The following is a 20,530-nucleotide window of genomic DNA, read 5'->3' on the forward strand; positions in this document are numbered from 1 at the left end:
GCAGGAACGGCTAAAACAAAATGATTGCTGCGCTGGTGCCATAACGTGGAAATCCGCAAAGCCCGGGAAGCAGTCTATTCAGTACGAGCAGTTATAATTAGACGTGAAACAGGATGGCACCCGTCTTTAGAATAACTTGGCTCCCACGACAGCCTAGCACTATTTCATGAAGAGGTGTCCCGGACGACGAGCTGCCGCGGACGGTTACGGCTCTCCAGTCTCTTGACACGGGCGGGCGGCCCGCAGTCGAGCTGGTTGCTAAGCTGACGTCATCGCTTCCGCCCTGCTTCTCCTCCTCCCGTGTCGGCGGCGCTGCTGCCGAGAGAATCCAACATGGAGTAACAGGAGATGGGGCTCGTACGGGGCCACCCTCAGCAACATCACCGCACACTCACAACGACGGGCTTTCGGTAATCAAATTCACACTCCAGCACGGCAGGCGGAAAAAAAGGGGAGGAGGAGGAGGACGAGGAGGAGGAGGTGGTGGTGGTGGAGGGGGAAACGTGTGTGTGTGTGGGGGGAAATCACACATTCGGTGGACCTGCACATCCAAAACAGCAACAAGAAAGCAACAGGAAAACCGGTACAATGTGAAAAACACCGGAGAGAGGAAAATGAAGAGCGCCGAGTGTTCACCCGCTGTGGGAAATTATTGTAGGTGAAAAGAGAAAATGACCGAAGAAACACACCCAGACGAGTAAGTTGGTTGCTGTTTCTTTTTTTTTTCCCCTTGTTTGTGGATTTTGCACTGGAGCTGGAGCTGGTGTGTGTCTTGTGTGTGGTGTGGTGTGGTGTGGTGGGGTTGTTAGTCAAGCTCTCCTTGCGACTTTGCATCTGCTGTTGGGCTTTGCGTTTCGGAGAAGTGAAGTTTGGCCAAGTTGCGGCACTGTTCCGGAGTTGGGAACAGCTTTGTGCTGCCGCAGGCATGACAGGGAAGAGGGGGAAGATCGGGCCTCTTTCTCTGTCATAGAGCGAGTCTTCAGAGCGGAGCGGAGAGAGAGGAGGGGGGCAGAGAGGGTGGAGGTGGATTGGAAACATTTGGTGGAAAAAAAAGGGATAAACGGTAAACAGATTTGGTTTCGTAGGAAAGTGGCGGACGACCTGCGGGTCGCTGTGCAGGCGCCGACGCCGTGTTGTTGTCGTTGCGGGTTGTGTTGTGCGTCTTGGCGGAGCGGGCGGCGCGCCGAGGTGCGGGGAAGAGGGCAGGCGCTCCTGCGGGCTTTGTGGTGTTTGTTTTGACAAAGACGAGGCATGAGAAGGGGCTTTCTCTCCGTGGAAGTGAATCAACTGATAGGCAATATCCGCCATTTCTTTTCTTGAATCGCTCTCATTTGCATACCGCACTCATTCATAAAAACGCGACCCGGAGGAGCGGTGTGTGTGGTGGTGTGTATATCGGGGGGGGCTGCTGTTTACAGGAAGCAGTTTTGACTTTTAAAACCAAAACACCTTTTTCATTTTGCTGGAAGACGCACGGTTTGCTGCTTCAGCCTGAATGTTTCATAATGCCGCTGTAGGACGGATCCCGACAATGATGGTCTTTGGACAGTGAACCCGAAACTTAAATACCCACATCACACTTCTGCGTTTATTTTCACAGTGTAGCATTAATGGAAGAGACTCTACTGTAATATTCTACGCGTGTTAAAACGTCATTAAAGGGTTTGCGCGACAAGATATGTTGGGTGTCTTTTATTCGAAAACGTTAGCTGACGTTCTCCGATTGTTTTTTTTTTAACCTAAGAGAGTGCATCTGTGCATCATTGAAATCCGTGGAGTGATGGGCACAGTCCGGTCCAGTTCAGTTTAATGGGTAACGCGAACGCACGTTGAGTTACAGGCATGAGGAGGGGTGGGTGTGTTCTTGAACAATGCGGTGGCGGTCACATGACCCTGGTCATTCACAAATGCGGTAACCTTCAGCCTCCTCCATTCATGCTTGGACCTGCCGCACCTTGAGAGTCAGCAGGATGCAAAACAGTACCCCCTCCCCCCCTGCGAGGATCGCTGTTACACTTTAATGTCATTAGGATCACAGGAGACACTGGCCAGGTTCACACCCCCGTTTTAAGTGCGCATTAAAGGTCTGGAAAACGCGCGTTATCTTCCGACAGAAGTGTCTCCTGTCCTTGGCGCCACGGTAGTTTACCCTGCATTGTAATTAAATAGATACGCAAACGTTAGGAATGAAAGACGATTCCATTCGTTAGTAACCTAATTCAGGACATTGTCGGTCATTTTTGTCTAACTAGTGTAACTTAATCGGTCGTGCTAAATGCAATTAGCACCCTTTTTTGGGGGGGACCAGAAGCAGGTTCTTTTTTTAAACTCCTGGGTATTGGTTCAGAGAATTACGAACTGTAATAGAAAGTAATTACTGTATGACTTGTCACACACCATGTTATCGGATTCCCACACACCCTGCCGAGTACACAAATGAGTCAAGCTCAAGCAGGAAATGGGAAGGTCCAGAAACGTGTTGATTTATGGTGCACGATGTGTACCTGCTAAGGGAGGAAAGGGTACTTGTGTTAACTGGTGTTGAGTGGCAGCTGAGTAGTGATGAGGGTTCTGGATACTGCAGTGGGTGTTGTGGGTTTCAGTCCCAGACAGGGAGCTCCTATTGCACCCTGAAGCTAGTTACTTATCTAAGATTGCCCCCACTAAAGTCCCTACAGTAAAACTGGGTACTCCAGGTACATGAAAGTTAGTTCTCTCTAATTGTTTGAGTAGGTCAAGAGTGAAAGTAAATAACCCAGGTGTAGACATAAGTCCCTTTACTCACCTGTCAGTGTTGGCCACTGTTCTTGTTGCTCAGTTGATCAGAGCCCACCCCCTTCTCTGGGCTTTTTCTGTCCCTTTCAGTGATATAAAAAAACCCACTGGTAATCTCTGCCCAAGCAGTTGACTGCATTATTTTAAAACACGTCTACGTCTTATAATATAGTGCAGGCTACTAATTAAATCTATTGAAGAGAGTTCGCTCTCTGGTGATGGAGTCATCTTTAAGGGTTTGAATGGTTTGGCTCTTGACTTCAGCTGTAAACTCCATGTGCACACTTGTGCTCCTTGGACTCTGGCCTTCCGATTGTTCCCAGTACAAGGCCATGTTCCTTGGGAGGCTGTGCTGTTTGTTCCGTTCCTCCGAAGATGTGTAGGAGAATGATCTCCCAGCCTCTCATCTCCCAGAGTGACCTAATCAAAAAATCCTGTTTAAAAAATTACCTTTATAGCCTAGTGTTTAATTGCTTCATTTGTTATGGTGCGTGTTCGTGTGTTTCAAATATTTTTGCTTTGTTTTATTGGAAATCACCTTGAAATGGTATCATGGAAGTCGCAATATAAAATATTTATTTTCATCCTTACGGAAGGTAGTGGAAGAGTATAGAGAAGAAGGAGTAGCTTTCAAGCAACCCTTTTGTCTGGGAATAGTGAAGTGAACTTGCTTTTGACCCCCCATTTGGAATTGTGTAGGCCTATCCTCAGTGTGCGGGTAAGATCATGTCCAAAACCAGCTTCCAAATAGCCTTTACCTTCATGAGCACAGCTAAGAGGTAAGATACCTGTGGTGCTGGTTATTTTGCCCTCTGCTCTTGAGAGCCGTGGGTGAGCTGCTTAAGGTAGCCATAAGGTGCTCCTTTGCTTCCATCTGGCTTATGAAACCTGAACAAAGAAACCAGTGTCAACCTGGTCAGAGAGTGGACACATTTCTCCATTTAAAATAAGACTTTCATGTTTATCGCATGTCCTGTTTGGAGTATTTTCAGCACATTTGGATAAAGAGGAGTTTTAACATTTAAGTGACTTGTGTATTTAAGACATTTGTCTTAGTTTTTCTCGTTCTTATGTATACACAGGGTGCCACATGATGTTAAATAGTGTACGATTCCATTGACAAATTTACACCCAAAGATGTGACTGTTATAGGCACGACTGTCACCATTTATCTGCAGCCAGAGTGTTCGAACAGTATTTTTAATCTGACAGAACATGTAATGTGTGCAAAGATTGTGTTTTTTGCAATAGTTTTTTCCCCCCATTGAACCTTTTATTCACTACACCATTGTCTCATGCAGTAAACGTAACGCTTGCATTTATGAATAAGAGAGGGCATTAAATGGGAATGTTTAGACATTGAAACTGTGGGCAGCTGAAAATTACTGGTGGAATACCATAATTCCTCTTTTGGTAGCCCACTCGACCATGCAATGTAGCATCAACCCTAGATATATAATTTACTACAGAGTCATTCTTGGGTGCACATTAAACTCAAACTCTGCGTGCTCCCTTTTTAACAGTGGCACCGCAAGCCTCAGTAGCTGCATTGATTACAGAAATGATGCTCCTCAACCACTGCAGCTCCAGCTCTGTCGATAAAAACAAAAACAATAACAGAAAGTGACATTCAGAAAAGGTCATTTTGTCCCTCTCCTGTTTCCAGCCTTATATAACTGGATTGATTTCAGATCATCCCTCTTGTGCGAGTTAGTGTGCCACTTTTTCGTCCCAGGCACTGGGATATCAGAAATGTACAAGGCACTATTTCACAGTAGGACTGGAAATTAAAACAAAAAGGGCCCCAAGTAGACATGCTTACATTACCTGCTTATGGTATAAGAACAAATGAGAGGAGGAGCATTTGGACCGTTTAGCAGTTTTGGTAGGTAACTGATCCAAGGATCTCATCAAGCCTTTTCTTGAAAGAAACGAGTGTTTTATCTTCAGCAGCATAGTTGGATTGCCTCTTCTATACTTTCACATACTCCTGTTCTTAATTTTAAGTGCATCTGCTTGTAGTTCCCACTTGTGTCCTCTTCTTGACATATTTCACTGTTTATTTAGAAGAAACACACTGAGTTGCCATTGGCATTTTGCTACCCTTTTCATCACTTTCTCAATTATGGCCATATACTCCCCATTATCGTTAATGTAGCCATAATATGCACACTGTAGAGCCATGAATACACCATTTTCATTGAATCAGCTTTCCTTGTTCTGAATAATGATTTGGACTTCTAGAGAATGAGCGCATCTTTTGTCTGGAGAAGCCTACCTGGACGCAAGGGGTTAAACATCCAAAAAGAAAAAAGCCTGAATAGAAACCTGCCCTCAGCCAATAGCTGGGCCCATCAACACATTTTAATAAGAGCTCTGCTGCACGCAGCTGTGTCGCTGATCAGGTGTGTGAGAGCAGAAGGGGAAGAGGACTCTGGGCTGATGTTTCCTGGCGCCAAGCTTTCAATCCATTATTCAAAGTATTAAGAAAAATGTATTTCCATATGCTGTCAGATCTTGAGATTTGAATATACCTTTGGCATGCATTACTGTTGCAGTTTTAGCTCCCCCAAATGACATTTACAGTATTTCTCATCTGTAGTGGTGGTGGTAGAAGGGGGGTCAAATAAATACAATGCTTACAGTGTCTGCCAGATTAAAATGCATAGCAATGCATTTTGTAAACCCTACATTTTAATTTAATGTAATAGTCATAATGTTATTCTTTAAATAGTTTTAAGCAGATGTGCTGTGTATGACTTTTCCATAACTCCCAGCTCCCCGTAAGTGCTTCTACAGATCTGCTTACTTCTATTATCATCAGATGGGAAAGACATATGTACGATAAAGTTGCCCTCGGACAATATTATCACCAGTTTGCTTTTGGTGATATTACATTATCAAGTTCTAAAATTTTCTGAGCTAGTTTAAAATTCTTACATTTAATAGTTTTGTGGGTGTGAAGATGGTCACTGTCCTTTTTTCTTTGTGGTTACCACATCAGAGGGTTGAAGAGTTTTTGTTTATTGTAACTGAGTGCTACTTACTGGCCCAGTACACGACTTTAGCCCTGACTGTGCCATTATCACAGTTCAAGTTTTGGTAAACAGCAAATATGGACATGAATGGAGCAATTTGTAGTTTCTTCTGGAGTTTTCAAGGAAGATGAAAGGAATTTGGAAAATGAAAAAAATGGTCGGTGACTCACATAGGTGAAGAACACTACGATCTTTTAATAATACGAATTGCATGATGTTGGTAATGTGTACAATGGGCTTGGAACTGAAACGGTACATTTTTTCATATGCTATGATAGGCTTACATAGGGCAATGGAAACTTGGTAAAGTAACAATTGAGTCAATTTTATGTATAGTTCAATTTTTGGTTTATAGTTTATATTCTACATCCATTCAAGTTTGTTGGCTCTGTTTGCAGACTTGTACAGACAGTGATAATCTGGAAAACTCTTCATTGATGGCTCCCTGATGTAACTTGTATTTAATAATCACCTCTCGGGTTTCTCTGAACCCTGAAGCTGCGCACACCTGTGTCAAACACACGCAGCCAAAAGACAAACCTGACTTAGAAACGCCTTTTAAGTTCAAGGGGGTTTCATCACCCTAACAGGGTTATCATCACTAGTGAACCCTGTTACACAAATATAATTGCCCATTATCTACCTGCACAATAAAGTGTTTTTTCTTGTATTTCATTCCTTCTTTGGCAGCACTACTGCCCAGGAAATGCCTTGATTAGTGTGCTGATCGCTTAACCAGGTCCAAGTAAGTACAGGTGAACCTTAATTCTATGCACATTTCTTTGGAGCACCAGGAACATATGCAGTATGTAAGCATTGCCCATCCTTCTGTATGATAAAAGGATCTAATTATTTTAAGGAGCTAGAAACACTCTAAAATTGTAATTATCACAGCATATTTAAGAGATTATCCTGCAATGAAGACAGAAAAGGTAACATGGATATCTTCTATAGTATTGCTGCAAATTAACTGCATTGAACAGATTGCTTCTCATTAGTCACAGTGATGCTTGTTATATACATGAATTACTGCTGTCGAGAAACCTTGACGTCTGCTAATGCCAAGTTGTTCTAAGGAGGAATAAACCCCTTTTCATGTCTATCCAGGAGGAAAATAACCCTGCTTTTGCCCAATATACATAGTGGTGCCCACAGAATTCACCCAGCAAGTGAATGTGAAGAGTTAAAAACAGACCAATTTACCAACCATCTGTTAAGTTAAAAGCCACTTCAAATTATATTGGTACCTGCTCATTTTTAAATGACTTATTTTTAGGAATTTTCTTAACTTTTTTTGTTCATATGCTATAAAGTTTATAGTTTATTTACTCAAGCAGCTTAACTGCACTGTAAACATGCCTGTACAAACAAGGCCTTTGGTCTTTCTATGACTCAGGCCCAGGGTGTTTCTTTTGAATAGAAAATACTGGAGAGGAGTCTCCCAAATGATCAGCAGGACTCATGAATGGGAATGGTTTCTTTTTTCTTTGTTTTTCTTTCTGTATAGGCTTTGGTCTGGTAGCATATCAAACGTTTTTTTTTTTCATCCATGCTTTGTGTCTCTTTCCTGAGCTTCATGTCTGGTGGCAGTGTTCCATCATGACTCTTATTTTAAGCACTATTGCCAGTAGTGTTAAAGCTAAATATAAGAACATGTTACTGGAAGACCATTCTAGTAATCGGCCGAAAGGTTTTCAAGTGCAGAAATAAAAAGGGCAGATCCATGAGTCTTCTGATTGCTTCTAAAAGTAAATGGATGTACAGAACTATTGGGCAATAGGGTTTAGGTTATGAAGAAGGGAAACAGATTTTTCTTAATGCATGAAAGTACCGTTCTTAATGTTGCAGCATTTTATCTAAACCAGCATTCGGTGCATTTTCCTGCTGTTAATTCCTGAGAAGCAAGTATAGAGGTATTTCTCTTTAAATGTCTTTGCATTCTGTTCTTTTTTTTTAAAAGGAAGCACAAAAAGCTAAAACACATCTAATATAAAAAGAAATACAAAATAATTCCATGATGGAAATTTCTGGGAGAAAAAAGCTTCACAGTTATCGTTTCCAGGGAACATGAGGTCGCTGAGCTAATTTTCCTGCTTTGACACATTACGTTTTTCTTATTTTCTCATTCTTTTAGGTTTTTTTTATCCCATAATGTAAGGAAATTAAAAGTGCTGCAATTAAGTGTCAAAAAGGACAAAAAGAATCAGTGTGGATGTTAGATTTATATTACTTGTAGTAATTCTTTTTCTTTATGAAATGCACATGATTGTTTTAAGCAGATTATCAGTACTAGATACGACTGATAAACCATTGGCACTCTTATATATATATACTTCTCTCTTAGATATACTATATTTCAGTCATAGGTATAATGTGGTGTTTTTGGGAACACAATGTTTGGGCCTTTAAGTGCAGTCTCTTAGAGTGCTCTGCTTCTCGGGAAAGAGCTTAGTCTTATAAGGGCTAGACCTAAATGCGTATATGGCTTTTTTAGAATACATTTGGAGACCAGTGCAGTCCCGTGCTACTTAATGTTCTCTCTCGATGTTTGTCTTGACTGGTCATGTAGAAACATATCCTAGTCATTCTTCTTCCAGATGTGGCACTTTGTTCATCCAGTGGTGGTCTGTTGTAGCCTGACATGTCAGCCGATGATATTGCAGGTCCGTTGTTGGGATTTTTATTTTAGGCCTGTTTTTAATGTAATCTCTTGTGTATATATAGATTTTATGGTTTGTGTATCTTTTAACAGTGCTGATTACATTGGATCTAGCCACACTTTACATTCTTCTTGATTCAAAAACAATCAGAAATGGTGATCTGTGATGTAAAACCTTTTCTGATCTGAATTGCTTTTGAGGTTTTTTCTGTTTTTTAAAAGCCCCTTACTTTATAGAAAAATGTTCTTTCAAGCATTAATGCTGTTTAAAATGACTCACTTTGTTTTGCAGGACTGTGCAAAATGTAGGTGTGTGGCTCTTGTGAAGGCGATGCAGAGGCCTTATCTATAGATAAGGTTTATAAATGCATAGGAAAAGGCCAATCTTGCTGTGCAAGGTACTCTTGACGCTTATGCCCCAAATCCACTTTTTATGCACACTAAAGAAAAACTGGTCTTTTGATTGCTTTTTTGATTAAGCTATAAGGAAAAAAATGCTGCAGACCATAGAACTCTTTAAATATTTTAAACCGGTTCTTGCAACACATACAGTTCATTTTTAATCCTATGTTGTCTGATATTGCTTTGTGAAATTTAAGAAATATGACTATATGGCTGTCTAATGAAAGGGCCCTTTGGTTCATTGAGATGAAATGCCATTTCCTTAACTAATGTGGGTTGGAAAATTAGTTGGCAGCACTTTGGGTAACAAAGCAGTTTGGTTTTAGTGCCCCTGACTACACTGTTCACTCCTTTACTGCTTTCTTTTTTGTTTGGCTAGGTTGGAGTGTAAGGAGTGGGCTTATCGGAGGGGAAGTAGCAGCCTCTTCTTATCGGGTTATCTGTGCAACTGCTGAACCCACCTGCCAAGAGGTCGGAAACAACTCAGGGCTGATAACTTTTTGATTACCCTGCCTTTGTTTTCTTTCATGTGTGTTTTTGGGTCTGGGAGCTGCCTGCAGCAGCTACTGCCTGCCTGCCTTCAAAGGGATCTGGTTTGACTCAAAGTAAAAACAAAGAAAGAAGAGGAAAAAACGTAATTGCCCACATATCATCTTCTAAAACCCGACAAACTGTACAAAACAAAGGGAGCATTACATGGCGCCACTGAAGTGTCCTGATATTAACAATGAATAAAAGTGGATTTACAGTGTCAAAACACAAGAGCCTGGTATGAATGAATATAAGGTCTATTTTGACCACATCAGGAGAAAAACTGAAACTGTCCTTTCTGTTTGAACAATTGTGTTTTGGGTGTTAAATCAATGCAGTCCAGAAATTTTTTAAAACTTTTTTGCCTGTTGAAATTTAATTAGCAGCCAATTATATTAATGAAATACACACAGAAAGAAGCAACTGTTAATGTTCGGTAGGCGGATAACAATGTAAATAGGTCCTTTGAAGAAAAGAACAAGATCCATACTTTTTTCTCAAATGCAATAAAATGGCACGAGCTTGTCTTTGCTGTCTACTGCACTCAGGATTTTCTCACGTTTTTAATTTGAAAGAATAAATAACTTTAATTCTGCATTCTGACAGTTTAAGAGTATGGTGTCAGCGACCCAATTATCTTGTAAATTATCACAGATTAAAGGACAAAAGTCGTCTTACTTGCACTACATGTTTCTGAAATTCATTACTTGCTTAGGCAATTGCATGTTTTAAAAGTAGATTTGTTTGGTTTAAGTCCTTAGGAGTTTGTGACTTTAAGAAGATCCTTTGCTTCTCATTGCCTGTAACAGACTTCAGTTCTGGCACATCAGTTCTAAGTTTAACTTTTTTTTATCACTTGCCTATTCTGCTTACTTCTTTTAAATGCGACCTAGGGTGTACCCCAGTCCTGCAACTGGGTCTGTGTTAAGTGACTACAGATTGTATGCTGTTGTCTACTCTTTGCAACAGCAGATGTTTTAATTGTGGACATAACTGTCTCATCTTTGGAGGTATACACTAGGGTCTAAATGTCAAGAAAAAAACTAACTCTGTTCTTGTAGTTCAGGTGGGTAGCTGCGTCAGCATGCGTAGGCTGCAAAGGAACAAGTAATAGGTTTATTCCATGCTGAAAAAAGAAGAAAGAGAACACAACGTTTCGGCCGTGGAGCCTTCTTCAGGTGTCAACCTGAAGAAGGCTCCACGGCCGAAACGTTGTGTTCTCTTTCTTCTTTTTTTCAGCATGGAATAAACCTATTACTTGTAACTCTGTTCTTGTTTTCGTACTGATGAAAAGCATACCATCACCCTTTGCTTTACCTGGGTACTTGTTTTATTTTAGGTTTCTTATTTATACAAAAATACATTTCTTGAATTGAAATATTTCAGTACCTGAATTCTAATGGAGCTTGACAACAAGGCAAATCTTCTCCCATTTCTTTAAGCAGATGGCACAAAATTTCACTCTGCTGATTAGTTATATGTTGACAGTTTTTTGCTTCATCTACTATTTTTGTTGATTCTCTATCACCATGGTATAAAACTAGTTGTTTTAGTCCACATTACAACTTTTACATTTAACCTTGGATAATTCCAGTTTACTCCTTAATTTGCCTTATTGTATATTGACAAAATCACTTTAGATTCAGAAAATTTGGTATGGAAATTTACTTCATTAAAGAAACAGCTTTAATAACATATCCAAACGTAAAACGTTTGACATAAACTGATAAGATACTGCTCCAGTTCTTTGCTGGCTTCTGTTTTCATTCCGTAAACAAATGGGATTCTTTGCTTTAATTTTTTTTAGATCTATGAAATCCTTTTTTTGCCCTCCATGAAAGTATTGGAATAAACTTGCATACTTGAATTTCCAGATTCATATGGAACAGGTTGGGACCACACAGTAAATTCTCCATATATCCCTGCCAAATTCAAAATTTTATATTAGCTAATTCATTTTGTGATCACTGTTTGGTTTAATCCTGACAGTCCTGCATCTTGGAGTCCACTTGAATCCCTGGCCTGATCATTTAGACTTCAAGGTTTGCTTTGTTCTAGTGTTCCACTTAGAAGTTGTAGATTGCATTTTGGCCATGTAATTTCAGTACTTGACATTAAGTGGAAAGACATGCAAAGTCCCAGAAAACATGGTATTCGTCTTGCACATAATTCTCCTACTTCACTTTGGAGTGATAAAGGGGTTTGCAGTTGAGCAGATATTTTTTAGTCATTCCAAGAATAGCTATTCCAAAACCAAGCTACCTGCTAGTTCCTCTTTTAATGACTTGCATGTCTGGTGTGACAATGGGGAGCCAGTTTTTTAACCAGTACAATGTCTGCGGGACATCAAGGGTAATATGAAGGGATTGTCCTTTTCTGTTTTCTTTTAGAGGCTTTGTAGTCTTAGCAGCCTGTTACGGATACCAAGGACAGCAAGGGTCCCCAATAAAGAGGTTCTGGAGCGCATCAAGCCAGAAATTTCGCTTGAGGGAAAGATCACCAGACTCCGGCTCACTTATTTTGGTCACGTGATGCGATCAGATTCATTGGAGAAAGCAATGATGCTTGGAATGGTCAGTGGGACAAGAAGACGAGGCCGCCAAAGAACGCGGTGGCTCAACGCCATCATAACGGACAGTGGCTTAGGCATAGAACACCTGGAAGAGAAAGTCCAAGACCGGAAAGTGTGGCGAGAGATGGCCTATAGAATTGCAGAGAGTCGGATCCGACTGACCGGATAACATCATCATCATCATCATCAGTCTTAGCAGCAGTTACGTTTTGAGATAGTTGATGGAGGAAGACATTTCCTGGGATAACATTCGGGACAGTGTAAATTGGGCTTCTAAAAATCAGAATCTGACCATGCATACTTGAAATTGTTTAACGAAGCTGGTCTCTTAAATCCCCTCAGTGTAATATTTGGGCACCTGTGGACACTCAAATGTTTTGGGACCGTCCAGATATGGTTGTATATTGGAAACTACAAACTGTTTCTACTATTCCGAGTCATGATATTTCTTTCTGTAGCTAAGTAGATAATTTACATCCTCAAACCTACCAACTCATTAGGCCAGAGTTTACTTTCCATGGTGTTAAGCAAGAGGAGTGCGTGACTCCCCCCCTGGATGGGATACCTGTCCATCACGGGGATCAGCACCAGCAAATGGTGGTCCTTATCAATATCTATCCAGCTTGGTGGACTGGAGCAAATGGCACACTTCGCCTGTCTGCCGCTGGGGGAGTTGAACACACAACGCACCCAGTTATGATCTCAGGGACTTGCCCACTATGCTGTACTGCTGCTGTAGCCTTGTACTTTTGCTGAATAATAACTCTGATCTTGGTCTTTCATGACACATTTTGTTGGCTGGGCTCACCACAGGTGAAAAAATGTTGGCGTTGGGAGCTTCTGAACTCCCGACCTGCTGCCCTGATACTTTTGTATGGAGCTCTCCACTGCTTGGATCCATGGTGGCCAGGGGTAAGAGCAGAGGCCTGACAAGGTCAAATTCTTATTTCACAGAGCTCCTGTCATAGCCGTCTGATTCTTCCTTATGGGTTTTGGGTTGTATATTTGGTGGAGTGTAAGTAGTGGGGGACGAGGGGGGGACCTTTTTAAACGGACAGTGTACTTCCATAGATTAATAAATAGATCATTTTTAGTTTCATAGATTGTAGTGTACTTCATTAATATAAGAATGAAATTTCAATTAAAAAACAATTTAGTCAGTCCAACATTCAAGAGTGTTCTTAGCTGAACTTTCTCCACTTGGTATAATAATCTATTAGGATAATAATAATAATCAATAATAATTCCTTACACTTGTATAGTGTTTTTCTGGACACTCCAGACAAAGCGTTTTCCAGGAAATGGGGACTCATATCCACCACCACCAGTGTGCGCCCCCACCTGGGTGATGCAATAGCAGCCATAGTGCACGCAGTACACCCACCACACACCAGCGCTCAGTGGGGAGGAGAACAGAGTAATGAAGCCAGTTCAGAGATGGGGTTAATTAGGAGGCCAGGATTGGTAAGGGCGAATGGGAAATTTGGCCAGGACACATGGGGTGCTTGCTACTTATAGGTTCAAAGAAACATTTAAACTAAGTAGGAATAATTTATAATGCATTCAATACAGTTTCCTAATTTAATGCATTGAATAATGCATTTAGAAACAACATATGTGCTTAGTTTGAAACTTTTAGTATCCAGACATTTATGGTTCAACATGTAGAATTTACAGCTTAATATACTGTGTATGGTATCCTGTTCACTGATTGAACTCCAAAGCCATGCTGGTCCCAGTCCTTATTCATTCTGGGCTTGGTGGGAGAGGGTAAAATGTTCCAGGGTTCTGGTCTCACAAAGCGTTAGTGAGAGTCTTCTACGCTAATGTTTCCAAACCCCCAGTCCTATAACGGACAATACTGTTCTCCCTCCCAGCCCCATCACTAAATGTTTGAACTCACAAAGGTGGTATTTTAAAGCAAAATGTTCTGGATGTATTTTTCGTAATTATGTTCTCATTGCTTAATATTTTTTAATTCATGGTTATCACATAGAGTGGGTTATCACATAGAGTGGGTTCAGTATGAAAAATGGAAAGCAAATTCATTAGATTCATCTGTCAATACAGCTCTGCTTTCCTAAAGGTAGGGTACGTACTTTCCCAGTTGAAAGGGTAGCATTGTTTTCATTGGGAAATACTTCGAACACAATGGAAATCTTTGTCCTAATCAAATCCTTCCTTAAAAAGTCATTTTCCTATTGTTGGGCTTGAGCCTTTTTTTACAAAGAAGTCTTAAACAATTACAGTCTTAAATTCCCCCTTTAAAACATATGGAGAAGAGCAAATTTAAAATAGGAATTTCCATAGTGCAAATGTTTTAAATTACTTCCTTTTTTGAGAGGAAAGGTGTAAAACTTAGTTTGATATCGGTGGAGTTAACTTGAAAATCCTTTTCTTGATGTGTTGCCCCAGTGGAAAAAATAATACGCATCTGTTCCTCGGTATATAATTGCTTTTAACACCGAACATGTACAGTAAGTTGTTGGTACAGAATAATTTCATTTTACTTGAAATGTATTTCATGTCTTCCTAGCCCAAGGTTTGAGCTTTTCCAGTTCGGAAACATTGGCTTGTGCTTGAAAGCTTATTTGACAACCACATTTACAGTTGGATCCCACTCTTAATACAGAGCAATCAAGTAGTAATTATGGTAAACACAGTTTTGGTAAAAAAAAAAGGATCATATCCTACCCTAAGGCCTGCTGTCTCCCTTGAAGGTCCAGGCCACTGGATTGCGAAAGCAATGCCTTAACTGTTTTTAGTTGTAATACAAATCAGCCTTGCTTTCCTTTAGGCTGGGATTTTGTTTTTCAGATGGTTTTTGATATTTTCCCCCGCATTGTTTTCTTAATGTTGTTCCTCTGCAGACGGAGGTTCATTTTATCATTTCGGGGTCCTGGGTTTCTTTTTCTAGCCTATTTAGTCCGCTCTTCCCCGGCTCCTCCACAGTAGTGTCTGTGAAAAAGGCTGTGAGCGTGGTGTACTGACACTGCAGGCCCGTGTGAATGCGGAATGGCCGTTTGATGACTCATACTCTACAATACTGTGTGTTTGTCAAGGAGACTGAATCATATGTGGGGAAGCACTTTAGGCAAACAGCCTCGAATCAGTGCAGCTAAAGATGGTTGTGCTGATTGCGAACTGCGTAACGTTAATTATGGGAATTTACAGGGAAATTTTGTTTCTTGAATTTCACGTTGTTCACCAAGAGATGTAGAGAAATGTCAGATTCCAGAAGGTAAGCCCGGGTCACTTTTTTTCCCCCCCTGCAATGTTTCTTAGCTTATAAACGTCTTATCTAAAGATGGTTCCGGACGTGTTGCTGTTGCCTTGTAGTGCATTGAATGCAGTGCTGATGAATAGCAGCTAAAGCTGAAAATGCAATGCCAGGGTCAATGAGGACCTCGTCAGCTGCATTTTCCTTTAGTGGGGATCTGTTGCTGATATTTGAATGGAGGAAATAGACCTGCTTCCTTCAGTATTTCTAGGGTTTCATTTTTTATGGTTGTGTGTAGCCTTACCATTTAAATACGTACTGTTACTGCTAGCTGTATAGCATCCCCATCTACAAAATAATCCCCGTGCCGTTGCTTTTCTGAGAAAGTCCCTCCTCTCCTCCGTTGGAATGGATTTCTTGTCACCTGCTTAAAAATGCCTGAATCTCTAAAGGAAACATGATATACGTGCGTGTTAAATCTCAGTGATGTGTTTCAAAACCATGTAAAAGAATCATTACCTTAATTTTATAATGCCGTTTAGGGCTACAGGACCCTGTGTAATACACAAACAGGAGGAGGAAAACCGCCAATTACTATATATAGAATTGAAGCGGACGCAATCTTTTTCTATAATACTTTATTTCAGTTGTGAAGGTTTTTCTTGCTGATGGATAATTCTGAAATAAGAATAGAAAATGCTGCAGAGGTTCTATGTTTAAGGCAGGCACCCTCTGCCCATTTTGAGTTATCCTGTTTGTCGCTTGTGGGTGTTAAAGCTAAAACTGTACCAATTATGTAACAGTAGTGACCTAGACTAAAAACTGGTCACAAGAAGGAGCTCTTGATTAAATACGTATGAGTTATTTTGCCTTTTAAGTTATGCAAACTCTTTTTTTTGTAACGTACATTATATTCTGGGTTTTAATTCAAACTTCATTCGTTATTTATTTTTGTTAATAAACTAGTTCAGAATTAGGCAGTAACTTACTCAAATAATAAAGTTGCTTTGAAAGTTTTTCCGTAGGAATATTGATATTTGAACCTCTTTTGAAACATCTAGGTTATTTTATTACCTCTTTTGGATTGTCAGTACAGTATACATACCGGAATGGATCTATACCATCCTAAACCAATTTAAATTAATCTCTGCAGTTTGATTCGTTGCAAATTTGAAAGCTTATACATTCACCAAGTATACTTAAAAAATAGTTTTCATTTTCTCTTCTTGGCCGGAGAACAGCTGCTAGAGTAAGACTCCCCACATGAAAGCATGACACGTGCTAGATAGAGAACAGGGAAGGACCGAGGAAAGGCAGCTGAATCCCCCAGACCAGGGAATGTACGGTGTACGTGAACGTGGGTGTGTGTGGTGTAAGACACCCCAGGCACTCAAAAGGGGCACATGGTCAGTTTATTTAAGTAGGAACCATTCCCTTCAGGATGGCTCAATTTCTGGACACCCTGCCTGTCATTATGAATAAAGTGAGGACCCAGGGGTATTCTAGAGATGTTTCCAAACCTTTTTTGCTCACACAAAAAGGATGAGGATGCTCAAGAGGAATGGGGTGCAGTTAAAAGTGGCACTTGGAGGATGCGTGAGGGCCCTGAAAGTGATGCCCCAGACTTCTGCCCAGCACTCATCTGCGTGTGGTAATGGCGCGTGGAGGACGTGGCGCCTCCAGTGGTGAGGGGGCGTTCCTGTAATCTACCACGAGAATGTGGGAATGTCCAAGGTCTCTGTAAGGTGCTCAGGATCGGCACCAACAGGAAAACAATCCTCATTGGGGATCTTGTCCTCTTACACTTGATGAGACATGCATTCTGCCCTGGGAAAAGAGTCCCTAGAGTGAGAGCACCTCTCTGCTCAACACGTTCTGCTCTCAGCCACCAATAAAATGAGTTCCTTTGCTTTTGCCTTCAGTGGGTGTGAATGTCTCCTATTTCCTATTACATGCTGTTTTGATGTTTTGCCCTGAGTGTGTGATTTTTAAACTTTTTTTTAACTTAGGTCTTGTGATTCTGTAATCTTTGACAGGTGAGTTACTGTCGGTACATAACAGAAGAGCAACATCTTTCACCTTCAATCATCAGACTCTGGCTTGTCCAAATCAGTTTTTTTGCTTTCCCTCCTGTTGAAATTAAGAATTGAAAGACACAGCTCTAACTGTTTCCAAGCTGTTGAATTGACATTGCTGACATTCATCTTGATTGTTCAGGGTTTGTCCATCATGTTTTGAGCGATGGTTTGGATGAAATAATTAAATAAAGGGTAGGACCATTACTTAAGCATTGTTTTTATGCCTGCTAACTCATCTATTTTTATTAGTATTTTAAAATAGGTTTGTTGTAATCTCTTTCACACAGACCACTTAGTTACAGGTATGTGTGGTTCTGAGAATCACAACTGGTGAGATATACTCAATACCCAATAATCTTCCTATTAATAGGAATTACTGCTTTGCTGCCCTCTATTTAAGGCAGTTTTTAGAAGATCGAATTAATCCCAATGGCAAGACCAGCATGTTGATTATTTCTAGTCCAGTTTCTTCGGAACCATATGCAGCTGGGTGAATAATGAGTTTCACAGTGCTTAGCCGATCTCTTGTGTGGTTAATAGAAGAGAAGAATGTGGAGCTAATAATCTGGGATTGAAGTGGTTTGACCTTGATTTGTTTATAGGCAAGAAACAGGATACATTGTTTGCATAGGATACCAAGGAAGACCATGAGGAAGTACAAATTTAGATTGTACTGTATACCAATAGGTCCCCAGATCTTAGCAGACGATGAGGAACTGAGTAACTTTCCACCTACTCCATGTTGAGTACTGTTTTGGAGCATTTTGATTTAAAAAGCATATTAGAACCGTCCCCTAAGTTGAAATGACCTCACAATAGACTGTACCAGTGACACAGTGACTGTGGCCCGACACTCAGGTGGTAAGTGAGCTGGGCAACTGTCTGAGGAGCAGATGGAAACGAGGCAAAAATGAGACTAATTCCAGTCTGAACAAGGTGACAGGAGGAATCATGGTTGCAGCCGCCCTCATGCATTCTGTCACTCAGTGTGTGGAAGTTAAAATGCAGCCAAAAGGGCTATAACTCTTATCACTCATGGGTTTTTTTTTAGTTATCCAGATGGTCTCGCTAATATGCTGAAGGGGATGAAAAAAAAAGCCCCATATTTTGTTCCATTTTCCGTGGAGTTAATACAGCATTTGGGTTAATTATATTCAGCAATAGACGTGTTTGAGGAAGATTCTTCCAGGACTCTATATCTAGCATTGAACGGTATTGTTAAAGACTAAGACGATGTATTTGTGTGCTGAAAATATGCTTGCATGCCTTTTTAGAAAATATGAATCAGAAAATGGCTGTTGTGACTTGAGAAAAGGCCTTTTCTCAAAAGCTTTTGGAAAATTTTGATAAAGTGCTCCGTAAATGCCCCTCAATCTCTTCAGGTTTAAAGGATATTAATGTATACTATAACATGTACAGAAATGAGCAGTTGTGTAAGGTGTTGTTTAACTGCCTTGTTGCAGAGTATGAATCGGCAGATATTCTTTTCTGACTTCTTGCATCTGTGCCTCAGTACACTCTTGTAACTTTATGAACAGATACTGTACCATAATGCAGCACATTCTCTGACCGAGACTACAGTTTTCAATTGCATTTTCTTGTAAGCGCATTTGTTAAAATTTGATTGTTATGGAATAGAAATATAAAGTGTTTAAACTTTTTTTCAAATAGGTACCAAACTAGGAAGACATGTTTAAAGCAGAATAAAAACACAGATTTTCCTGTGTTGTAATTTCGCACAATCATGTGGTATCTTTAATTGTCATTTACAGTTTAAGCCACTGCTGTATTATAATTGCAGTACATTCGACTGTTGCACATTCATTAAACCCATCCGCTAGCTCACTTGTAAAATTATTGCATCTATACAGATGTCTGCCATGAACAAACCATGGGCTCCAAAAATGTCTAATTTGAGACCTTTGCAGTTCAGGGTGTTTTTAAGATGAATCCCAAAATATAGCCATGGAGCTTATTGCACAAGGGTCTTTCATTAAAATGTTAAAACTGTTAAATCCAAACTGTTTTGAGGGAGATCCGTTGTGGCTGTCGCTTTAGAAGCAATATTTAAAAATGGAAAAGAATGAGAATCTCTAGGTTCCTGCCTCAGTTTGCTGGAGTCTTTACCCTTCCACCATTTCCAAGATGTAACATGCAGGGTGTCACAGGGGTTAAAATGTAACCATGTGCTTTAATTGTCAGTTTTTGTTAAACATCACCCTCAATCATAGTGCTTGAGTCCAGTGTTCAGGCAGACCCGGGGTGTTTACATGTGGAGTTTGCATGTTCTCCCTTTTAAGTCTGGGTTTTCTCCAGCTTTTCTGATTTCTTGCCACCTCCCAAAGACATCCCATCTAGGTTGCCTGGCGTCTCTTAACTTTCCGTGTGCAGGCGTAAGCTCCACCATGGACAGGCGTCAGTTCCCTTCCATATGAGGAGCAAGCAGCCTTCCGATAAAAGATGAATGAGGAGTACTCTTCCTGTTACTTTTTTAAAAGTAATTATAACCATGCCCAAATCTGATCTTTTTGCGACAGAGCACAGTTTATCAAGCCCTTCACTCCATGCATTGCGTTATAACACGAGAAAAAAGACGTGGCAGTTGCCTGTAAATGATTTAGAGAGCTGCTTAAAAAAGCCAAAAGTAGAAAATGGTTTGCTGTCATCATAAAAAATATATAATTGACATGTAATCACTTTAGCGAACGGACCAATAATAAGTAGATTTTAAAAAGGTATAATAAAGGGTATAAAACAGCCATTTTAAGAGAAATTTTATGGTCTCGATTGGTTTGATTTGCAAGGATGATCAAAATACCAAATTCCCCTAATTAAAAGGATAATAATTAACTAGCATTTTTTAAAATGAGTAATCAAGCGCTACATTCTAGAAGTGTTTCAGTATTCTGGTAAAGTCATGGTTGATTGATGTTTGACTACATGTTTCACTTTTTTTTCCTGCACATCCATTATAATGTAGTTTTACCTTCTATAGTGCAGAACTACACTGGGAACAACTCTCCAGGCATGTTCTTTTGTGGGTCTGGCCCTTTAATTGATCCTGATCAATTTGATCTTCCAAGTAGTGTTTCGTGAGGCCACAGATCTCATTCAAGCTGAGTGGATCTGACACTGATTATTCATGCACAAGGCCATCACAATTCTGTTAGTGGCTTTAAGTCTCTCTCCAACCCTCTGAACTTCAGGTTTGTTACTGTTAAGTCTTCTTAAAGAATACTAAGAAATTTTCAGTCA

The 20,530-nt window shown here is 40.4% G+C and overlaps 1 protein-coding gene across 3 annotated transcripts in view; it reads left to right on the forward strand.

Moving 5' to 3' along the window:
- Nucleotides 1-229: 229 nt before the first annotated feature.
- The window catches only part of LOC102686847 (sprouty-related, EVH1 domain-containing protein 2), a 42,737-nt gene continuing 22,436 nt past the window's right edge, over nt 230-20,530 (forward strand). Inside the window, exon 1 of one of the 3 annotated variants that reach the window (XM_015362827.2) lies at nt 230-697. In XM_015362827.2, the coding sequence (XP_015218313.1) occupies nt 672-697 (26 nt within the window). In that variant the 5' untranslated portion in view covers nt 230-671. Of the gene's footprint in view, nt 698-15,069; nt 15,219-18,107; nt 18,212-20,530 lie in introns of those variants that run through there. The other 2 variants (XM_015362828.2, XM_069179734.1) reach the window with 2 other exon arrangements.

The sequence above is a fragment of the Lepisosteus oculatus genome, chromosome 17 (genome assembly GCF_040954835.1).
Source record: "Lepisosteus oculatus isolate fLepOcu1 chromosome 17, fLepOcu1.hap2, whole genome shotgun sequence".
Classification (NCBI taxonomy): Eukaryota; Metazoa; Chordata; class Actinopteri; order Semionotiformes; family Lepisosteidae; genus Lepisosteus; species Lepisosteus oculatus.